At 31.5% G+C, this 16,106-nt stretch overlaps 1 protein-coding gene across 1 annotated transcript; it reads left to right on the plus strand.

The window, feature by feature from the left end:
• Window positions 1–364: 364 nt before the first annotated feature.
• On the plus strand, window positions 365–15,901 carry LOC111425180 (Actin-related protein 5). The gene is made up of 12 exons (XM_071198588.1): window positions 365–735; window positions 846–1,090; window positions 1,143–1,270; window positions 1,331–1,515; window positions 4,221–4,722; window positions 4,779–5,247; window positions 5,325–5,428; window positions 5,482–5,543; window positions 5,596–7,682; window positions 11,411–11,853; window positions 11,901–12,329; window positions 12,547–15,901. The coding sequence occupies exons 1-12, from the start codon at window positions 499–501 to the stop codon at window positions 13,653–13,655; spliced, it is 6,000 nt and encodes a 1,999-aa protein (XP_071054689.1). The 5' UTR covers window positions 365–498; the 3' UTR covers window positions 13,656–15,901.
• Window positions 15,902–16,106: the final 205 nt, after the last annotated feature.

Consider the following 16,106-nt stretch of genomic DNA (forward strand, 5'->3'; position numbering starts at 1 on the left):
AAAAATTCTTATTAATCAAATTAATATTTGGCAATCAATCACTATTAAAATTATTACTCATTTTCTGTTCGATTAATAAAAAAAAATGTTGCAACGTTTATTTTTGGAGCCTTTATCATTGCTGCTTTTATCATTCGTGTGTCGACACATGTTTCTAATTTATTTAATAACAAACAACTAAAATGTATTGTTAGCGATAAAAAAGATTAACAAGCAATTTTTATCAGATTTTTTAAATTTAAATTGTAAAAATTTAACGACGCAGGTTTCTGTACTATTAATTAATAGTGTTAAGTTTTGCTCATAGATGCCGTTTTGACGTGTGCGGTTAAAAATAAGAAACAAACTTCACGTTTGTAGTTTTGAAACGGCTAAGTTCGTACAGTTTAGGAAGTACTCCATTTTAGTAATGTGGGTACAAGTGTAATTCGGCCACATTTTATTATTAACCGATCATTTTAAACGTTAAGAGCACGAATAAAGCGTTTATCATTTAGAATGTGTGATTTTCCAGTGGACCTTCTAGTGAAACAAACGGTCAGAAGCGTGATCTTCGATCCCGCTACGATGGGAACACTATCATCGAAAATGCAACATTTTCATGCGAACGCCAACGGGCCGGCTTTTAGAGCTTTACCATCGGAAACGGCATTTTATAATGTCCTAAAGTGTCCCGAAACGGTTAAGTATTTGAGTGAACATCCCAGTGATTACATCCACAAGATTTTTGAGAATGTAAGATGTGTTGTTTGGTTATTCTACTATAGTTGGTCTCTGTTTTATCGGCTATTATTCTTCTTTTTTTAAATTTAAATTAAATGTATATTTTCCTTTTAAATCTTTAGGATGTTTATAAACAAAGTTTAGCTTTAGCTAAAACTGATAACGAATTAAAAGAGATTAAAAATCAAATATTATACAAATTCATCAAAGAGTTGAAAGAATGTAGAACAGAATCAGCTGTTGAATGGGCAGCTTTTCAACATTACATGCTTTATGTGTATCGAAAATTTATTACATCAAATCCAACTAGTTGTAAAGAACCCATTCCTTCAGTGTTAATGAAAAAATTTTATGAACATTCAATGAGGTAAGTATAAAACAAATTTTTTTCAATTTTTATTTCATTTTCCATTTTACAGCTTATCACATGAAGATAAATTACAATTTTTTATACGACTAGTTATGTTGTTACGGGAATATGTAACAGTAGCGAGGGAAAACTATGAGAATTTAAACACTAAAGGAGACTCATTAATGTATATTCAATGTAACTATCAAATTTATTATAATTTACAAAAACTAACTAACACAAATCATTCATTTTCAGCTTTGTTAAACTATTACAACTCCTTCTGTTCTGCAGCAACTAGAATAATGTCTTTATTTGTACATTTCGACGAATTTTTAATTCAACATTTCGATATGAGATGGTTTCGTTTACATCAAAAGCTATTTTTTAAATACTTTTATGCAGCTAAGTCTGTTAAAGCAAAAATAGCTTTTGTAAATGAGGTAAAAATTATTATTAAGAAGGTGGTGTACATTACAAATTAATACAAATTTATAAATAACAAAAATTATCTCAAAATTATACTCAAGTCCGGCCAAATATTCTTAGGATTTGCACAAAGAGGACCTATAGCTTACATAGCTGAAAAATAAGGGAACTTTGTTAATACATCTCTATATCTAAAATGTATGATTTTCGTAGAAACTTGAAAAAGAGACGCTAAAATCCTAAAAACACGATTTCGTGTATGTATGGCAAACTACTGGCACTATTTTTATAAAAATTTGCATACAGGGTTTATCCGAGGTGCTCGTTTCAGCTAAAATATTTTCAGTTTTCTCCAACTTCCGGTTGTACCGGAAATGGACCCCAACTTCGTTATTTTAAACGGAAGGCATCAATTTTTATTAAATTTTCGAGATCCTCGCTAAATTTCAATATAATTTGATATGTCATCATATATCTAGAGTGCACCATTTTTTAATTATTTTAGTTTATTCGAAAAAAAATAATTTTTCGAAATTACACTCAAGTCCGGCCAAATATTCTTAAGATTTGCACAGAGAGGACCTATAGCTTACATAGCGCTTGAAAAGTTTTTTAAAAATTATACAGGATGGTCAGAAATTGGTGCCGAATCACGCGAAAGTCGAAAACTTCATTTTTTTTAATTTCAACCCCAATTTTTTTCTTCACAAGCGTATTGTACACTGAAAAATAAGGGAACTTTGTTAATACATCTCTATATCTAAAATGTATGGTTTTCGTAGAAATTTGAAAAAAATGAAATTATCTTGATTATTAGTCAAATTAAAATTATCTATATTATATATCAAAGCGATTTGAGGCAAAATCGTTCTTTATATATCTCGGTAAAGATATAAAGTCTCTTATAAGAAGACATTTACACTCAAACCGCCCAGGTCCCTTGCAGGCGAGACGCTAAAATCCTAAAAACACGATTTTGTGTATATATGGCAAACTACTAGCACTATTTTTGTGAAAATTTGTATACAGGGTTTATCCACGGTGGTTGTTTCAACTAAATTATTTTCAGTTTTCTCCAACTTCCGGTTATACCGGAAATGGACCCTAACTTCGTTATTTTAAACGGAAGGCATCAATTTTTATTGAATTTTCGAGATCCTCGCTAAATTTCAATTTAATTTGATATAAGTAATCATATGTCTTGAGTGCATCATTTTTGAATTATTTTAGTTTTTTCGAAAAAAATAATTTTTCGAAATTACACTCAAGTCCGGCCAAATATTCTTAGCATTTGCACAGAGAGGACCCATAGCTTACATAGCGCTTGAAAAGTTTTTTAAAAAATTATACAGGTGGTCAGAAATTTACGCCGAATCTCGAAAAGTCAAAAACTTAATTTTTTTTAATTTCAACCCAAATTTTTTTCTTCACCAGCGTATTGTACGCTGAAAAATAAGGGAACTTTGTTAATACATCCCTATTTCTAAAATGTATGGATTTCGTAGAAGTTTCAAAAAAATGAAATTTTCTTGATTATTAGTAAATTTAAAATTATTTGTTGGCTTTGGTTTGAAGCAACCATAGGGTTTTAAAAAACATAACTTCATCTTTATTCTTACTCATTGGCACAATGTTTAATTAAGTTGAATAAAACTCAAGAAGATGAAGTTTTTTTAGAAAAAGTTAATTTGATTGGATGAGGCAAAATCTCACAAGAATGGATGCTACTGATACTGGAATTTAAATGTTTTTGCTGCCATAAAAATGATGGTGTGCTAGTGCTGCACTTTTATAACGAAAATTTCCGCTAAATTTAAACTGGAATCAGCACCATGGAGCTCCACCTTATGGTAGTGCGCTTATATAGAGGATTTCCCAAAAGTAGCGGATAAATTCGTTAAAATAATTAAGAACAGTTTATGAAAAAATCGCTGAGATGGGTCTAAAGATTAAAATTTTTTGTAATTGTTTGGCGTAGATTTTAAATTTTTTCCGCCATTTTTAAACGAGTAATGACGTCATCGATATTTTTTTCAATTAGCAATGCCCCATTTCTATTACGGAATATGAAAGAGGACTTTTTTATGAATCTAGTACAGTCAATATTAATATTGGTAACATAAGAAAATTTTCGAGAAAAATTATCTTAAAGTTTCATGATTTTCCATTCATTTGAGATTGAAAAATAGCAACCAACTGTTTCAGATATCAAAAATTCATCATTTTATTAAAAAATATCTCAAACCAAAGCCAACTAATAGTTTTAAATTTACTAATAATCAAGAAAATTTAATTTATTTCAAGTTTTTACGGAAACCATAGACATTTCGAGAGTCGACGCAAATTTCTGAGCACCCTGTATAATTTTAAAAAATTTTTTCAAGGATTATGTAAGCTATGGATGCAAACCTTGAGAATATTTAGCTGGACTCGGGTGTAATTTCGAAAAATTATTTTTAATCGAAATTTTCGAAAATCTGAAATAATTAAAAGATGGTGTACTCTAGACATATGATGATTTATATCAAATTATATTGAAATTTAGCGGGGATCTCGAAAATTCAATAAAAATTGGTACATTCCATTTAAAATAACGAATTTGGGGTCCATTTCACAAAAATAGTGTCAGATCATGTATAAAATTTTTTTAATTTGCAGTGTACACCACATTTATTTAAAAAAAAAATTATAAATATAATAAAAAAAATCTTTTTTTAAGCAAAATGAAATAAATGTTCCTGAAAATCTTATAATTGGGTTTCGAAATTTTGTGCAAGATATGGTAATGACAGATCGTATTTGGGAGAGACAGTTAAAAAAATATAAAAATAATACAAACGGAATGATTGATGAAAAACTTGAGAAGGAAATAAGAAGAATAATGAAAACAAATTTTTGGATTAGTCGTACACTTAATAATTACAATAAAGATCATAATAGTCAACAATGTCCAGAGTTAGTCCCTTTTTTCCCTGTGGTTATGGACGATACAAAAAACCTCGCGGATCGTTTAATACGTACAGATGGTGTTTGCATATGCGAAGACTGTATGTTTGCGAAGTTTGATCACAACGTCATGAATAATATGACTCAAAACGACAGTGATCACATCGTTTTATGTTATTTATGTAACGAATCGGTTTATTTGGACAACTTAGGGACACATCTCATTCAAGAATTTGAAGAAATCGAACGAATAGAAACAAATAAAATGTTCAAATGTAATTTTACAACCATTTTTTTGTTATTTTGTTGTCATTATTTTGTGTTTTTTTAGTACAAACCGGTTCACCATCAATGAAAAAATCGTTAATAAAAAAACCGTCATCGAAATTATGCAAAATTCTTTCAGACACAGTAGTTAAAAAAGATACAAATTTATTTAAGATAAATGAAGATTGTTTTAGTTTAAAAAGTGAAAATAGTTTGCTGAAAGAACCGATTTCGAAGCGATTACTTGAATGCCCTGTTAGAGGAGAGTCAGAGTCGATAGTTAGATTGGCAAACGATTACGGAAAATGCGCGAAAACATCATCACCCGATCGCCTATTGCTCAAACATAAAGTAGAGAAAGAATCCATTAAAATCGGCACCCCATTTAATGAAAACGGCGCGAAAACTGTTATTAAAAGCACGTTGGAGAAAAAGAGCGACGAGAAAAACGGGATTAAAGATAAAGATGGTTATAACTTGAAATTTAACGTCAATAATTTACCTCAAAGAAATTTCCTGGGAAATTCTAACAAGTAGGAAAACAATTTTTTAATTTTTGTTGCTTAATATAATTAGTTTATACTTTTTTTTATTTTTATTTTTGGGTTAGGTCGTCTTCGTTAAATTCAACAAGCAATAAATTGAGTAATGATGGTTGTGTTGGTCACGCGTGTGGACATAAATGTAAAAAAGAGGATTCAACAGCAAATGGGGGTAATTATTAAAATATTGTAGTTGTAAATACATTAGTGGGGAATTTATTTTAGACACAACGGATTCAACGAGAGATAAAAAGTGTGATTGCGCCTATTGCGAAGTTTTCGGAACGGTAATAATCTCAATTTCTTAGATTTATTTAATTTATATGTTTGAATTTTAAGAATGTTCCAACTCACGCCCATAAAACCAGCGAAACGCGAGATCGCCTTCGAAATCGTTTAACACGGCGAAAAGAACGAATAAACGAAGTGTTAAAGAACAAATCCTCATCAATTCCAACGAGTTCCCAAGCCGCTTCAACGAACGGGAAGTTGGAATCGGGCGGGAAATCAACATCATCGTCATCATCATCGCTAGTGCCTAATAAATCGAACGAATCAATTCCACAACCAGTTCTAAAACAAGAAATTGAAGGGAAAAATATTGAAAAATCAATGAAGGATAAAGACAAAAATGATGATGATTTAGATCGAATTTTAGATTTTATTCAAGGCAAGCCAGTCGATAAAGTAGCGCTGGCGGAGAAAAAAGCGGCGAAAAAAGCCCGGCAAAAGCAGAAAAAAGAAGAGGAAAGGTTAAAACGGGAAACGGAGGAGGAACAAAAAAGGTTGGAAGAGCAGAGGAGGTTAGAAATGAAACGGAAAGAAGAGGAAAAATTAAAAGCGTTGGCAACAAAACAACAAAATTCAAACCACTCGAAGAAAAATAAAAAAAATAATAAAAATACTAAAAACAAAATTGACGAACAAAAGCATCAAAAACAACAAATAAAGCAAGAATTAATGGAAGAAACGATACCTGCGATGGTTACAATAAAGCGCGTCGTTGAGAATAATAGTTCATTACCAACCGTTACTATTACATTAAAAGGATCAACACCAGATCAAGATAAGTTGTTATATACTTTAGTAAATGGCCATGCTAGCGATTACTCAAATGGGAAAGGTGACAAGAAAAAAGATAAAAAGAAACAAGAGCAACTTAAAAGCGATAAAATGAAAAATGAAAAAATTAAAATCGAAACTCAACCGAAAAGTAAAAACAAAAAAAATAAAAACAATAACAACATCGGAAAATCCGAATCAAACAACATAATTAACGGAAACATCACAACAAAAGAATTAAAAGTTACTTTAACGGTCGATAAAAGTTTCCATAAGGGTAAAGAAATAATTGAAAATAATATCAATAATACAAATAACGGGAGTAATTCAAAAAAGAATAAAAACGCTAAAGAAACGAAAAAAGAATCGATAAAAACAAACATATCTCAAATAAAAGCGGAAAATCCCGTTGAAATTGATATTCCATCATTAAAACTTCCACCGGGGATTACAATAACTAAAGTATCGGGTCCTTTAACGAATAAAAATAACTCAAATTCTTCATCGTCATCCTCAACATCATCAACAAATTCCTACCAAAATGTTCCTGTTAATAAATCGGGTGTAATCGTTGTTGATACAGAAAAATTAATCCAACAATCTTCCACATCAAATCCAAGCAAAAAAAGTAAAAAAAAGAAAAAGAAAAACATCGCAGAAGAAAATAAATTAAAAACGGGTGATGCTAAAGGTAATATGGTTACGTTACGTAACCCAATTTTTCATACGTTACAAACAAAATTAGTCGATAAAGTTGATCCAATTATTTCGTGTAACGAACAAGCGTCAATAACAAAGGGGGAAAATGGTATGGTTACAATTAGAAGACCAAATTATATGAGTCCGATTGATTACGGGAAAGAAACTCCAATTTCCGAATATTTAGGCAAATTAAAACCTGTTATGAATTACGAATTACCACCAAATAAAAAAGATATCGATTTAAAAAAGAATCCAACTATCGATTGTAACGGAATTAAAAGTGAAAATAGATCAAGATTAAGTACACACGATATTTTATGGGGATTACCCGGAATTGAAATAACTAAAGTGAATAAAAACGCGGTTAATAATGATGATAGTAAAAAAAATTCTTGTCATCAAGCTGCGGATGTATCAATTATTCCAACAAGTTCAAACAATAACGGTGAAAAATTTAATTTAGATAGAGACGACTGGCCTTTTGAAAGCGTTTTTGCGCCAAAAGATATTCTCGAAGATGATTTAGACGCGGACGAAAGAGAGTTGGAAGCGTTTAAACGTTTTTGTCAACAATCGATTCCACCGAAACACAAGGAAAAAGTCGCTCATTTAAACGTTAAGGATATTGTGCTTAAAAAAAAGAATGATGTCACGTACTCTTAAAGAAAATTATTTTAAAACAATAAATAAAGCGCGTGTACATAAAACAATTTTCACTTGGTAGGAAATCCGAATCGAAAGCGTTCTTTTTTTAGATAATATTTATTTTTGTTGTAAAATTTTTTTTGTCCCCGAAAACGTCGTAGGTCAAAACATTTGGCAGCTTCACGTTTTAACTTGCCATTTTGATGCAAAATTATTTTTTTGTGCGGAAGCTGTCAGTCGACGTGTGACCAGCAATATTTCGTTTTTCACTGCATAAAATAAAAAGAATGTGTATTGTAAAACGTTTGTAAACCTTTTTTTAGATAGTACACGAAAGTGAATATGTAAAAATGATTTTTTTTATTTTACCTCTTATTCTTATCTTTATCCTCTTTCATGATTAAATTGAAGCTAAATAATAATAATAGTTTTATCACCTACATTTATAAAGTTAAATTACAACGATTGTATAAATATTTGATTTTATCATACACATCCTTTGAAACCTTACTGCCACTCAAAACGTCATTGGTGCCAGCCATAATTATGGCATAGTCATTTTGATTATAGTTAAAAAAAAAATTTTCAGCACCTTCTAGAACATCACAAACTTTATCATTATGTTTGAAAACTCTTAGAATGTTGTAAAAGCATCACTTTTGATTTACGAGTTCTTGCACTATTTCTTATGGAGGTGTTAACAATTGTTCTACGACTTTTTTAGGAGTTTGAGATGAGCACAGTACATGCTCTAAGCGATGATTTGTAGAACCAATAGGTGTTTTTGGAACAGCCGTAGAAACAACTTTACTATTTGCGATTTTTGTATTTTTTTTTTAGATATTTTCGGAGTTACTGTTATTTTTTGTTTGGTTTCTTGTAGCTTACAATTAACATTACTGTTTTTATTTATATTCTTATTATTTTTTAGCAACTTGGTCAAACGAACAGCCAAGAAATTAATGGTCCAAAAAAATGACAGAGCTCGGGAATGGAAAGTTCCACGAAAACTAAAATATGCCTATGGACATTATGGGTCATTTGGCTATCCGTCGGTGTATCCTGTTTCAAAATCGGTCCGGTAGATCCTGAGATCAATCAAACCACGGAAAAGGTGCATCCGCCAAACTTCAAAATCGTATAACTTTTGATCGCCGCTTTTAAATTTTTTTCTGACCGTTACGTAGTGATCCTGAGGGCTCTTCGCGTGTTTTAGAACAAGAAAAAAAATTTTTTTTTTCAAAAATGCGGCTTGAGCTGGACCAAAAAATCCACAGAGCTCGGAAACGGAAAATTCCACGAAGACTAAAATATGTCTATGGACATTATGGGTGATTTGGCTATCCGCCGGTGTATCCTGTTTCAAAATCGGTCCGGTAGATCCTGAGATCAATCAAACCACGGAAAAGGTGCATCCGCCAAACTTCAAAATCGTATAACTTTTGATCGCCGCTTTCAAATTTCTTTCTGACTGTTACGTAGTGCTCCTGAGAACTCCCCGCATTTTCTAGAATAAGAAAAAAATTTTTTTATTTTCAAAAATGCGACTTGAGCTGGACTAAAAAATCCACAGAGCTCAGAAACGGAAAATTCCGCGAAGACTAAAATATGTCTATGGACATCATGGGTCCTTTGGCTATCCGTCGGTGTATCCCGTTTGAAAATCGGCCCGGTAGATCCTGAGATCATGCAAACCACGGAAGAGGTGCATCCGCCAAACTTCAAAATCGTATAACTTTTGATCGCCGCTTTCAATTTTTTTTCTGACCGTTACGTAGTGCTCCTGAGAACTCCCCGCATTTTCTAGAATAAGAAAAAAAATTTTTTTTTTTTCAAAAATGCGACTTGAGCTGGAATAAAAAATCCACAGAGCTCAGAAACGGAAAATTCCGCGAAGACTAAAATATGCCTATGGACATCATGGGTCCTTTGGCTATCCGTCGGTGTATCCCGTTTGAAAATCGGCCCGGTAGATCCTGAGATCATGCAAACCACGGAAGAGGTGCATCCGCCAAACTTCAAAATCGTATAACTTTTGATCGCCGCCTTCAAATTTTTTTCTGACCGTTACGTAGTGTTCCTGAGAATCCCCCACATGTTCTAGAATAAGAAATAAATTTTTTTTTTCAAAAAGGAGACTTGAGCTGGACCAAAAAATCCACAGAGCTCAGAAACGGAAAATTCCACGAAGACTAAAATATGCCTATGGACATCATGGGTACTTTGGCTATCCGTCGGTGTATCCCGTTTGAAAATCGGCCCAGTAGATCCTGAGATCATGCAAACCGCGGAAGAGGTGCATCCGTCAAACTTCAAAATCGTATAACTTTTGATCGCCGCCTTCATATTTTTTTGTGACCGTTACGTTGTGATCCTGAGGGCCCTCCGCATGTTCTAAAATAAGAAAATTTTTTTTTCAAAAAGGCGACTTGATCTGGACCAAAAAAACCCCAGAGCTCAGAAACGGAAAATTCCACGAAGACTAAAATATACCTATGGACATCATGGGTGCTTTGGCTACCTGTCGGTGTATCCCGTTTCAAAATCGGCCCGGTAGATCCTGAGATCATGCAAACCACGGAAGAGGTGCATCCGCCAAACTTCAAAATCGTATATCTTTTGATCGCCGCCTTCAAATTTTTTTCTGACCGTTACGTTGTGATCCTGGGGGCCCTCCGCATGTTCTAAAATAAGAAAAAATTTTTTTCAAGAAGGCGACTTGAGCTGGACCAAAAAATCCACAGAGGTCAGAAACGGAAAATTCCACGAAGACTAAAATATGCCTATGGACATCATGAGTGCTTTGGCTATCCGTCGGTGTATCCCGTTTCAAAATCGGCCCGGTAGATCCTGAGATCATTCAAACCACGGAAAAAGTGCATCCGCCAAACTTCAAAATCGCATCACTTTTGATCGCCGCTTTCAAATTTTTTTCTGACCGTTACGTAGTGATCCTGAGGACCCCCCGTGTATAGTAGAATAAGAAAAAAAATTTTTTTAAAAGGCGACTTGAGCTGGCTAAAAAAGTCCACAGAGCTCAGAAACGGAAAATTCCACGAAGACTAAAATATGCCTATGGACATCATGGGTGCTTTGGCTATCCGTCGGTGTATCCCGTTTCAAAATCGGCCCGGTAGATCCTGAGATCATGCAAACCACGGAAGAGGTGCATCCGCCAAACTTCAAAATCGTATAACTTTTGATCGCCGCTTTCAAATTTTTTTCTGACCGTTACGTTGTGATCCTGAGGGCCCTCCGCATGTTCTAAAATAAGAAAAAAAATTTTTCAAAAAGGCGATTTGAGGTGGACCAAAAAAACCACTGAGCTCGGAAACGGAAAATTCCATGAAAACTAAAATATGCCCATGGACATCCTGGATCCTTTGGCTATCCGTCGGTGTATCCCGTTTATAAATCGGCCCGCCAGATCCTGAGATCATTCAAACCACGGAAAAAGTGCATCCGCCAAACTTCAAAATCGCATAACTTTTGATCGCCGCCTTCAAATTCTCTTCTGACCATTACGTAGTGATCCTAAGAAATAAATATAGAGAATATTGTAGTAATATGGGTGTGATATAAAAACTATAAGACAACATTATTGAAATTTCCAGAAAAAATTATGAATTTTAAACGTTGAGCCAAGTTCCAAACCTTTATGTTCCCAATGCAGTATTTAATCAATAGATGGCAGTGTTAATTGTATATTGGCAGTTTAAAGTTAACCTAAAATTCAAGCATAAAGTTTTATAAATATGGATATTTTAGAATTTCAGGATATAAAAACAATCCCAGATATTATTCACCCCTATACTTCAACTTTACGCAATAATTCAATCCCCATTATAATTGATAACGGGTCGTATCAATGTCGAGTTGGTTGGGGAAACCAATCTAAGCCTCTATTAATATTTAAGAACTTATTGGCTAAACCACGAAAAGAGAGATCTAAAAAGGAATCAGAAGCCCACACCCCTCAGCTACAAGTTGGAAATGATATAGTTAATATTGAGGCTTTACGGTTTCAATTAAAGACACAATTTGACCGGAATGTTGTAACCCATTTCGAGGCACAAGAAAGACTCTTTGACTATACCTTTAAACATTTAGGTATTGACACAGAGCGGTGTGTTGGACATCCCATTGTTATAACAGAAGCTTTTTTAAATCCAAATTCGCAACGACAATGTAAGAATAAATAAGTATCTTGATAATTAATAAAATGCATATTTCAGTGATGTCGGAGTTATTATTTGAATGTTATGATGTCCCAGGAATTGTTTATGGCGTGGATGCGCTTTATGCCTATCAATGTTCTCAAAAGCCACAAAAAGAAAACGCTTTAATTATTAATATGGGGTACCACACAATCCATGTAATTCCAATTCTAAATAATACAACAATTTTTGAACACACCAGACGCATTAACACTGGGGGTTATCATGTTGTGTCATTCCTACATCGAATATTACAACTAAAATACCCAGCTCATACAAATGCAATTACTTTAAGCAGAGCTGAAGAGTTACTCCACAGTATTTGTTTGGTTGCTATTAATTATAAAGAAGAGTTACAAAGGTGGTTAGATAGTGATTATTATGAAGCAAACACTAAAATTATTCAATTACCTTATTCAGCTAATGTTACAACATCAGCACAAACATGTAAGTATTAAAATTAATAAGTAATTGTGTTGTTCCAATTAAAAAAAACATAAAAAAGTAACTTTGTTTTTGTATTTGAACACAATTGTTTTTGAAAACAAATATAACAAGACAAAAAATAAAAAGTCTGCCAAAAAAGTTAATTTTATAATTTCATTATTATGTAGGCTAATATCTCACAGCCACAGTAATAAACATTATTATTTATAAATTGTAGTAGAACAACAAAAAGAACGAAAACGCGAGTTAGCACGCCGATTAACAGAAATAAATGCGCGAAAACGCGAAGAACGTTTAGCAGAAGATGAGGAAAAATTACAACAATTACTTGAAATTCAAGAACTCGATTCGGTTTCGGAACAATCGAAAGCGATGATCGAGTTTGAAATAAAAAGTGCGGAAGATTTGCGTAAAAATATCTCGGTTCTTCAAGGTAGAATAATAAAAACGAAGCAAAAAATTAATGCCGCGCAGTGCGGCGATGATCTTGATGAGCCGCAAGCGAAACAATTAAAGATAAATAAAGTCGTTTTTGATAGTGAAAAGGCAATGATGGCTTACGTTCAAAACGCGAAGAAAAAACGCCAGGAAATTTTGAATAAAAAAGCTGCTAGGAAACAAAAAAAACAAGATATGGCGAAAAGAAGAACTGCAGCCGGCCAAGAACGTATGAGAATAATATCGCAATTAGCGCGGAAAGAAAAGGGGAATGATGATTTTGGATTAAGAGATGAAGATTGGGATATTTATAAAACGATAAGCAGAGATGGTGGCGATTCCGATAGCGATGCCGAAAACGAAAAATTACTTGAATTAGAAGACATTATTAGAGTACATGATCCTAACGATGATGAAGATTCAATGACCCCAGGCGAAGCTCATCAATTACATATTGGAGTTGAAAGATATCGAGCTCCCGAACTTTTATTTAAACCGTACATGCTTGGAAGTTCAGAAGCTGGCCTCTCAGAAGTAATTGGATACGTCTTATCATTATTTGGAACCAATGATCAATTGAAATTAGCCGGAAACGTAATGATAGTAGGAAGTTTAGCCAATTTACCAGGCCTAAAAGAGCGAATACAAATCGATTTAACCGCGATTAGACCCTTTCGATCATTTAGTAAAGTTTCGATACTTTCAAATTGCGGTTTAGCGGCGTGGCATGGAGCACAGAAGTTTTCCCAATCAACTCATTTTAAGAAGTGTTTGATTACGAAGAAAAATTATGAAGAATATGGTGGGGAATATTTAAAATGTCATTTAGCGTCTAATTTATATTTAGCTACACCTAAAGAACAAAGTCCTGAAGTTGATAATAGTTAAAATGAATGTCATTTAATTTTATATAATAAAAATAATATTTAAAACATTAAAATTTTTTTTTTCTGAACATTTCTGCGTAAAATATGTAAATTTGAAAATTTTCAAGTATGCGGTTTTAAAAAAATTTTAAATTTCAAATTTTATGTTGAAAATTTTAAAAAATAGTATTAAGAAAAGTTGTTGCTTTCTTGATTCTTAACAAGTTTTATTTGAAAAATTTTTTGATACGAACGAATATATATATTTATATACCAGTGTAGAGCACAACCTGGTGATGATATCAAAATTTTAATTAAGACAATTAGTTTTAATCGATATTGTAAGCAAATTTTATATGAAACATGTTTCGATAAAAATAATATGCTCTGAAATCCTTGATATACATTAAATTGTATTGTTCAGTGGGAAATTAAATGTCGAGTATTTTAAAAAATAGTATTAAGAAAAGTTGTTACTTTCTTGATTCTTAACAAGTTTTATTTGAAAAATTTTTTAATACGGACGAATATATATATTTTTACACCAGTATAGAGCACAACCTGGTGATGATATCAAAATTTTAATTAAAACAATTAGTTTTAATCGATATTGTAAGCAAATTTTATATAAAACATGTTTCGATATCCTTGATACACATTAAATTGTACTCTTCAGTGGGAAATCAAAATGTTAAAAATTTCCAAAAAAAGTATTAAGAAAAGTTGTTACTTTGTTGATTCTTAATAAGTTTTATTTGAAAAATTTTTTAATACGAGTTATAATTATTAAGATAACCTCAAATATGTGTATTTTTATACCAGTGTAGAGCACGACCTGGTGATGATATCAAAATTTTAATTAAGACAATTAGTTTTAATCGATATTGTAAGCAAATTTTATATGAAACATGTTTCGATAAAAATAATATGTTTCGAAATCCTTGATACACATTAAATTGTACTGTTCAGTGGGAAATCAAAATGTTGAAAATTTCCAAAAAAAGTATTAAGAAAAGTTGTTACTTTTTTGATTCTTAATAAGTTTTATTTGAAAAATTTTTTGATACGAGTTATAATTATTAAGATAACCTCAAATATGTGTATTTTTATACCAGTGTAGAGCACGACCTGGTGATGATATCAAAATTTTAATTAAGACAATTAGTTTTAATCGATATTGTAAGCAAATTTTATATGAAACATGTTTCGATAAAAATAATATTTTTCGAAATCCTTGATACACATTAAATTGTACTGTTCAGTGGGAAATCAAAATGTTGAAAATTTCCAAAAAAAGTATCAAGAAAAGTTGTTACTTCCTTGATTCTTAATAAGTTTTATTTGAAAATTTTTTTGATACGAGTTATAATTATTAAGATAACCTCAAATATGTGTATTTTTATACCAGTGTAGAGCACGACCTGGTGATGATATCAAAATTTTAATTAAAACAATTAGTTTTAATCGATATTGTAAGCAAATTTTATATGAAACATGTTTCGATAAAAATAATATGTTTCGAAATCCTTGATACACATTAAATTGTACTGTTCAGTGGGAAATCAAAATGTTGAAAATTTCCAAAAAAAGTATTAAGAAAAGTTGTTACTTTGTTGATTCTTAATAAGTTTTATTTGAAAAAATTTTTGATACGAGTTATAATTATTAAGATAACCTCAAATATGTGTATTTTTATACCAGTGTAGAGCACGACCTGGCGATGATATCAAAATTTTAATTAAGACAATTAGTTTTAATCGATATTGTAAGCAAATTTTATATGAAACATGTTTCGATAAAAATAATATGTTTCGAAATCCTTGATACACATTAAATTGTACTGTTCAGTGGGAAATCAAAATGTTGAAAATTTCCAAAAAAAGTATTAAGAAAAGTTGTTACTTTGTTGATTCTTAATAAGTTTTATTTGAAAAATTTTTTGATGGAGTCATTTTTTTAACTTAATAATTTTTTCAAAAAAAAATTACATACCTATATATTTCTTAAATCTTCCTAAATACACTCGCACATCAAACAAAAATTTATTCAGTAACAGGCGTATCCCCTCTTGCACATGTTGTGAGGTGAAGGAGGGAACAAAAACTAAAAAATTATAAAAAGTTGATTTTGTCGAATATAAATAAATTTAAAAACTTATTTAAAGAATGATAAAATTTGGAATTCGTAGAACGTTGAGTTCTTTAATTTTGTAATCGTTTTATACAATTTAAAATAAATTCTTGATAAATAAATCTTTTTTTAATTTTAGTTGATTTTTAATGAATAAAATATGTCGAATTTTTAATCGGAATTAAAAAAAAAATCGTGACAACCGAATCGTTTTTAAGAACTTTCCTAAAATTATCAACAAAGAAAATTCGATAACTGAAGAATGCAATTAATTAAGTTTATCAAAAATCTTAGAACTGTATCAATTTTTAAGCGAATTCGTACCTGGTACGGATATGAATAA

The sequence above is a fragment of the Onthophagus taurus genome, chromosome 8 (assembly GCF_036711975.1).
Source record: "Onthophagus taurus isolate NC chromosome 8, IU_Otau_3.0, whole genome shotgun sequence".
Lineage (NCBI taxonomy): Eukaryota > Metazoa > Arthropoda > Insecta > Coleoptera > Scarabaeidae > Onthophagus > Onthophagus taurus.

Coding starts and splice junctions, on each gene's coding strand:
- LOC111425180 (XM_071198588.1), top strand. CDS start 499: ATGTGTGATTTTCCAGTGGACCTTCTAGTGAAACAAACGGTCAGAAGC. Junction 736..845: donor TCCACAAGATTTTTGAGAAT/GTAAGATGTGTT, acceptor TTAAATCTTTAG/GATGTTTATAAACAAAGTTT. Junction 1,271..1,330: donor CTCATTAATGTATATTCAAT/GTAACTATCAAA, acceptor ATTCATTTTCAG/CTTTGTTAAACTATTACAAC.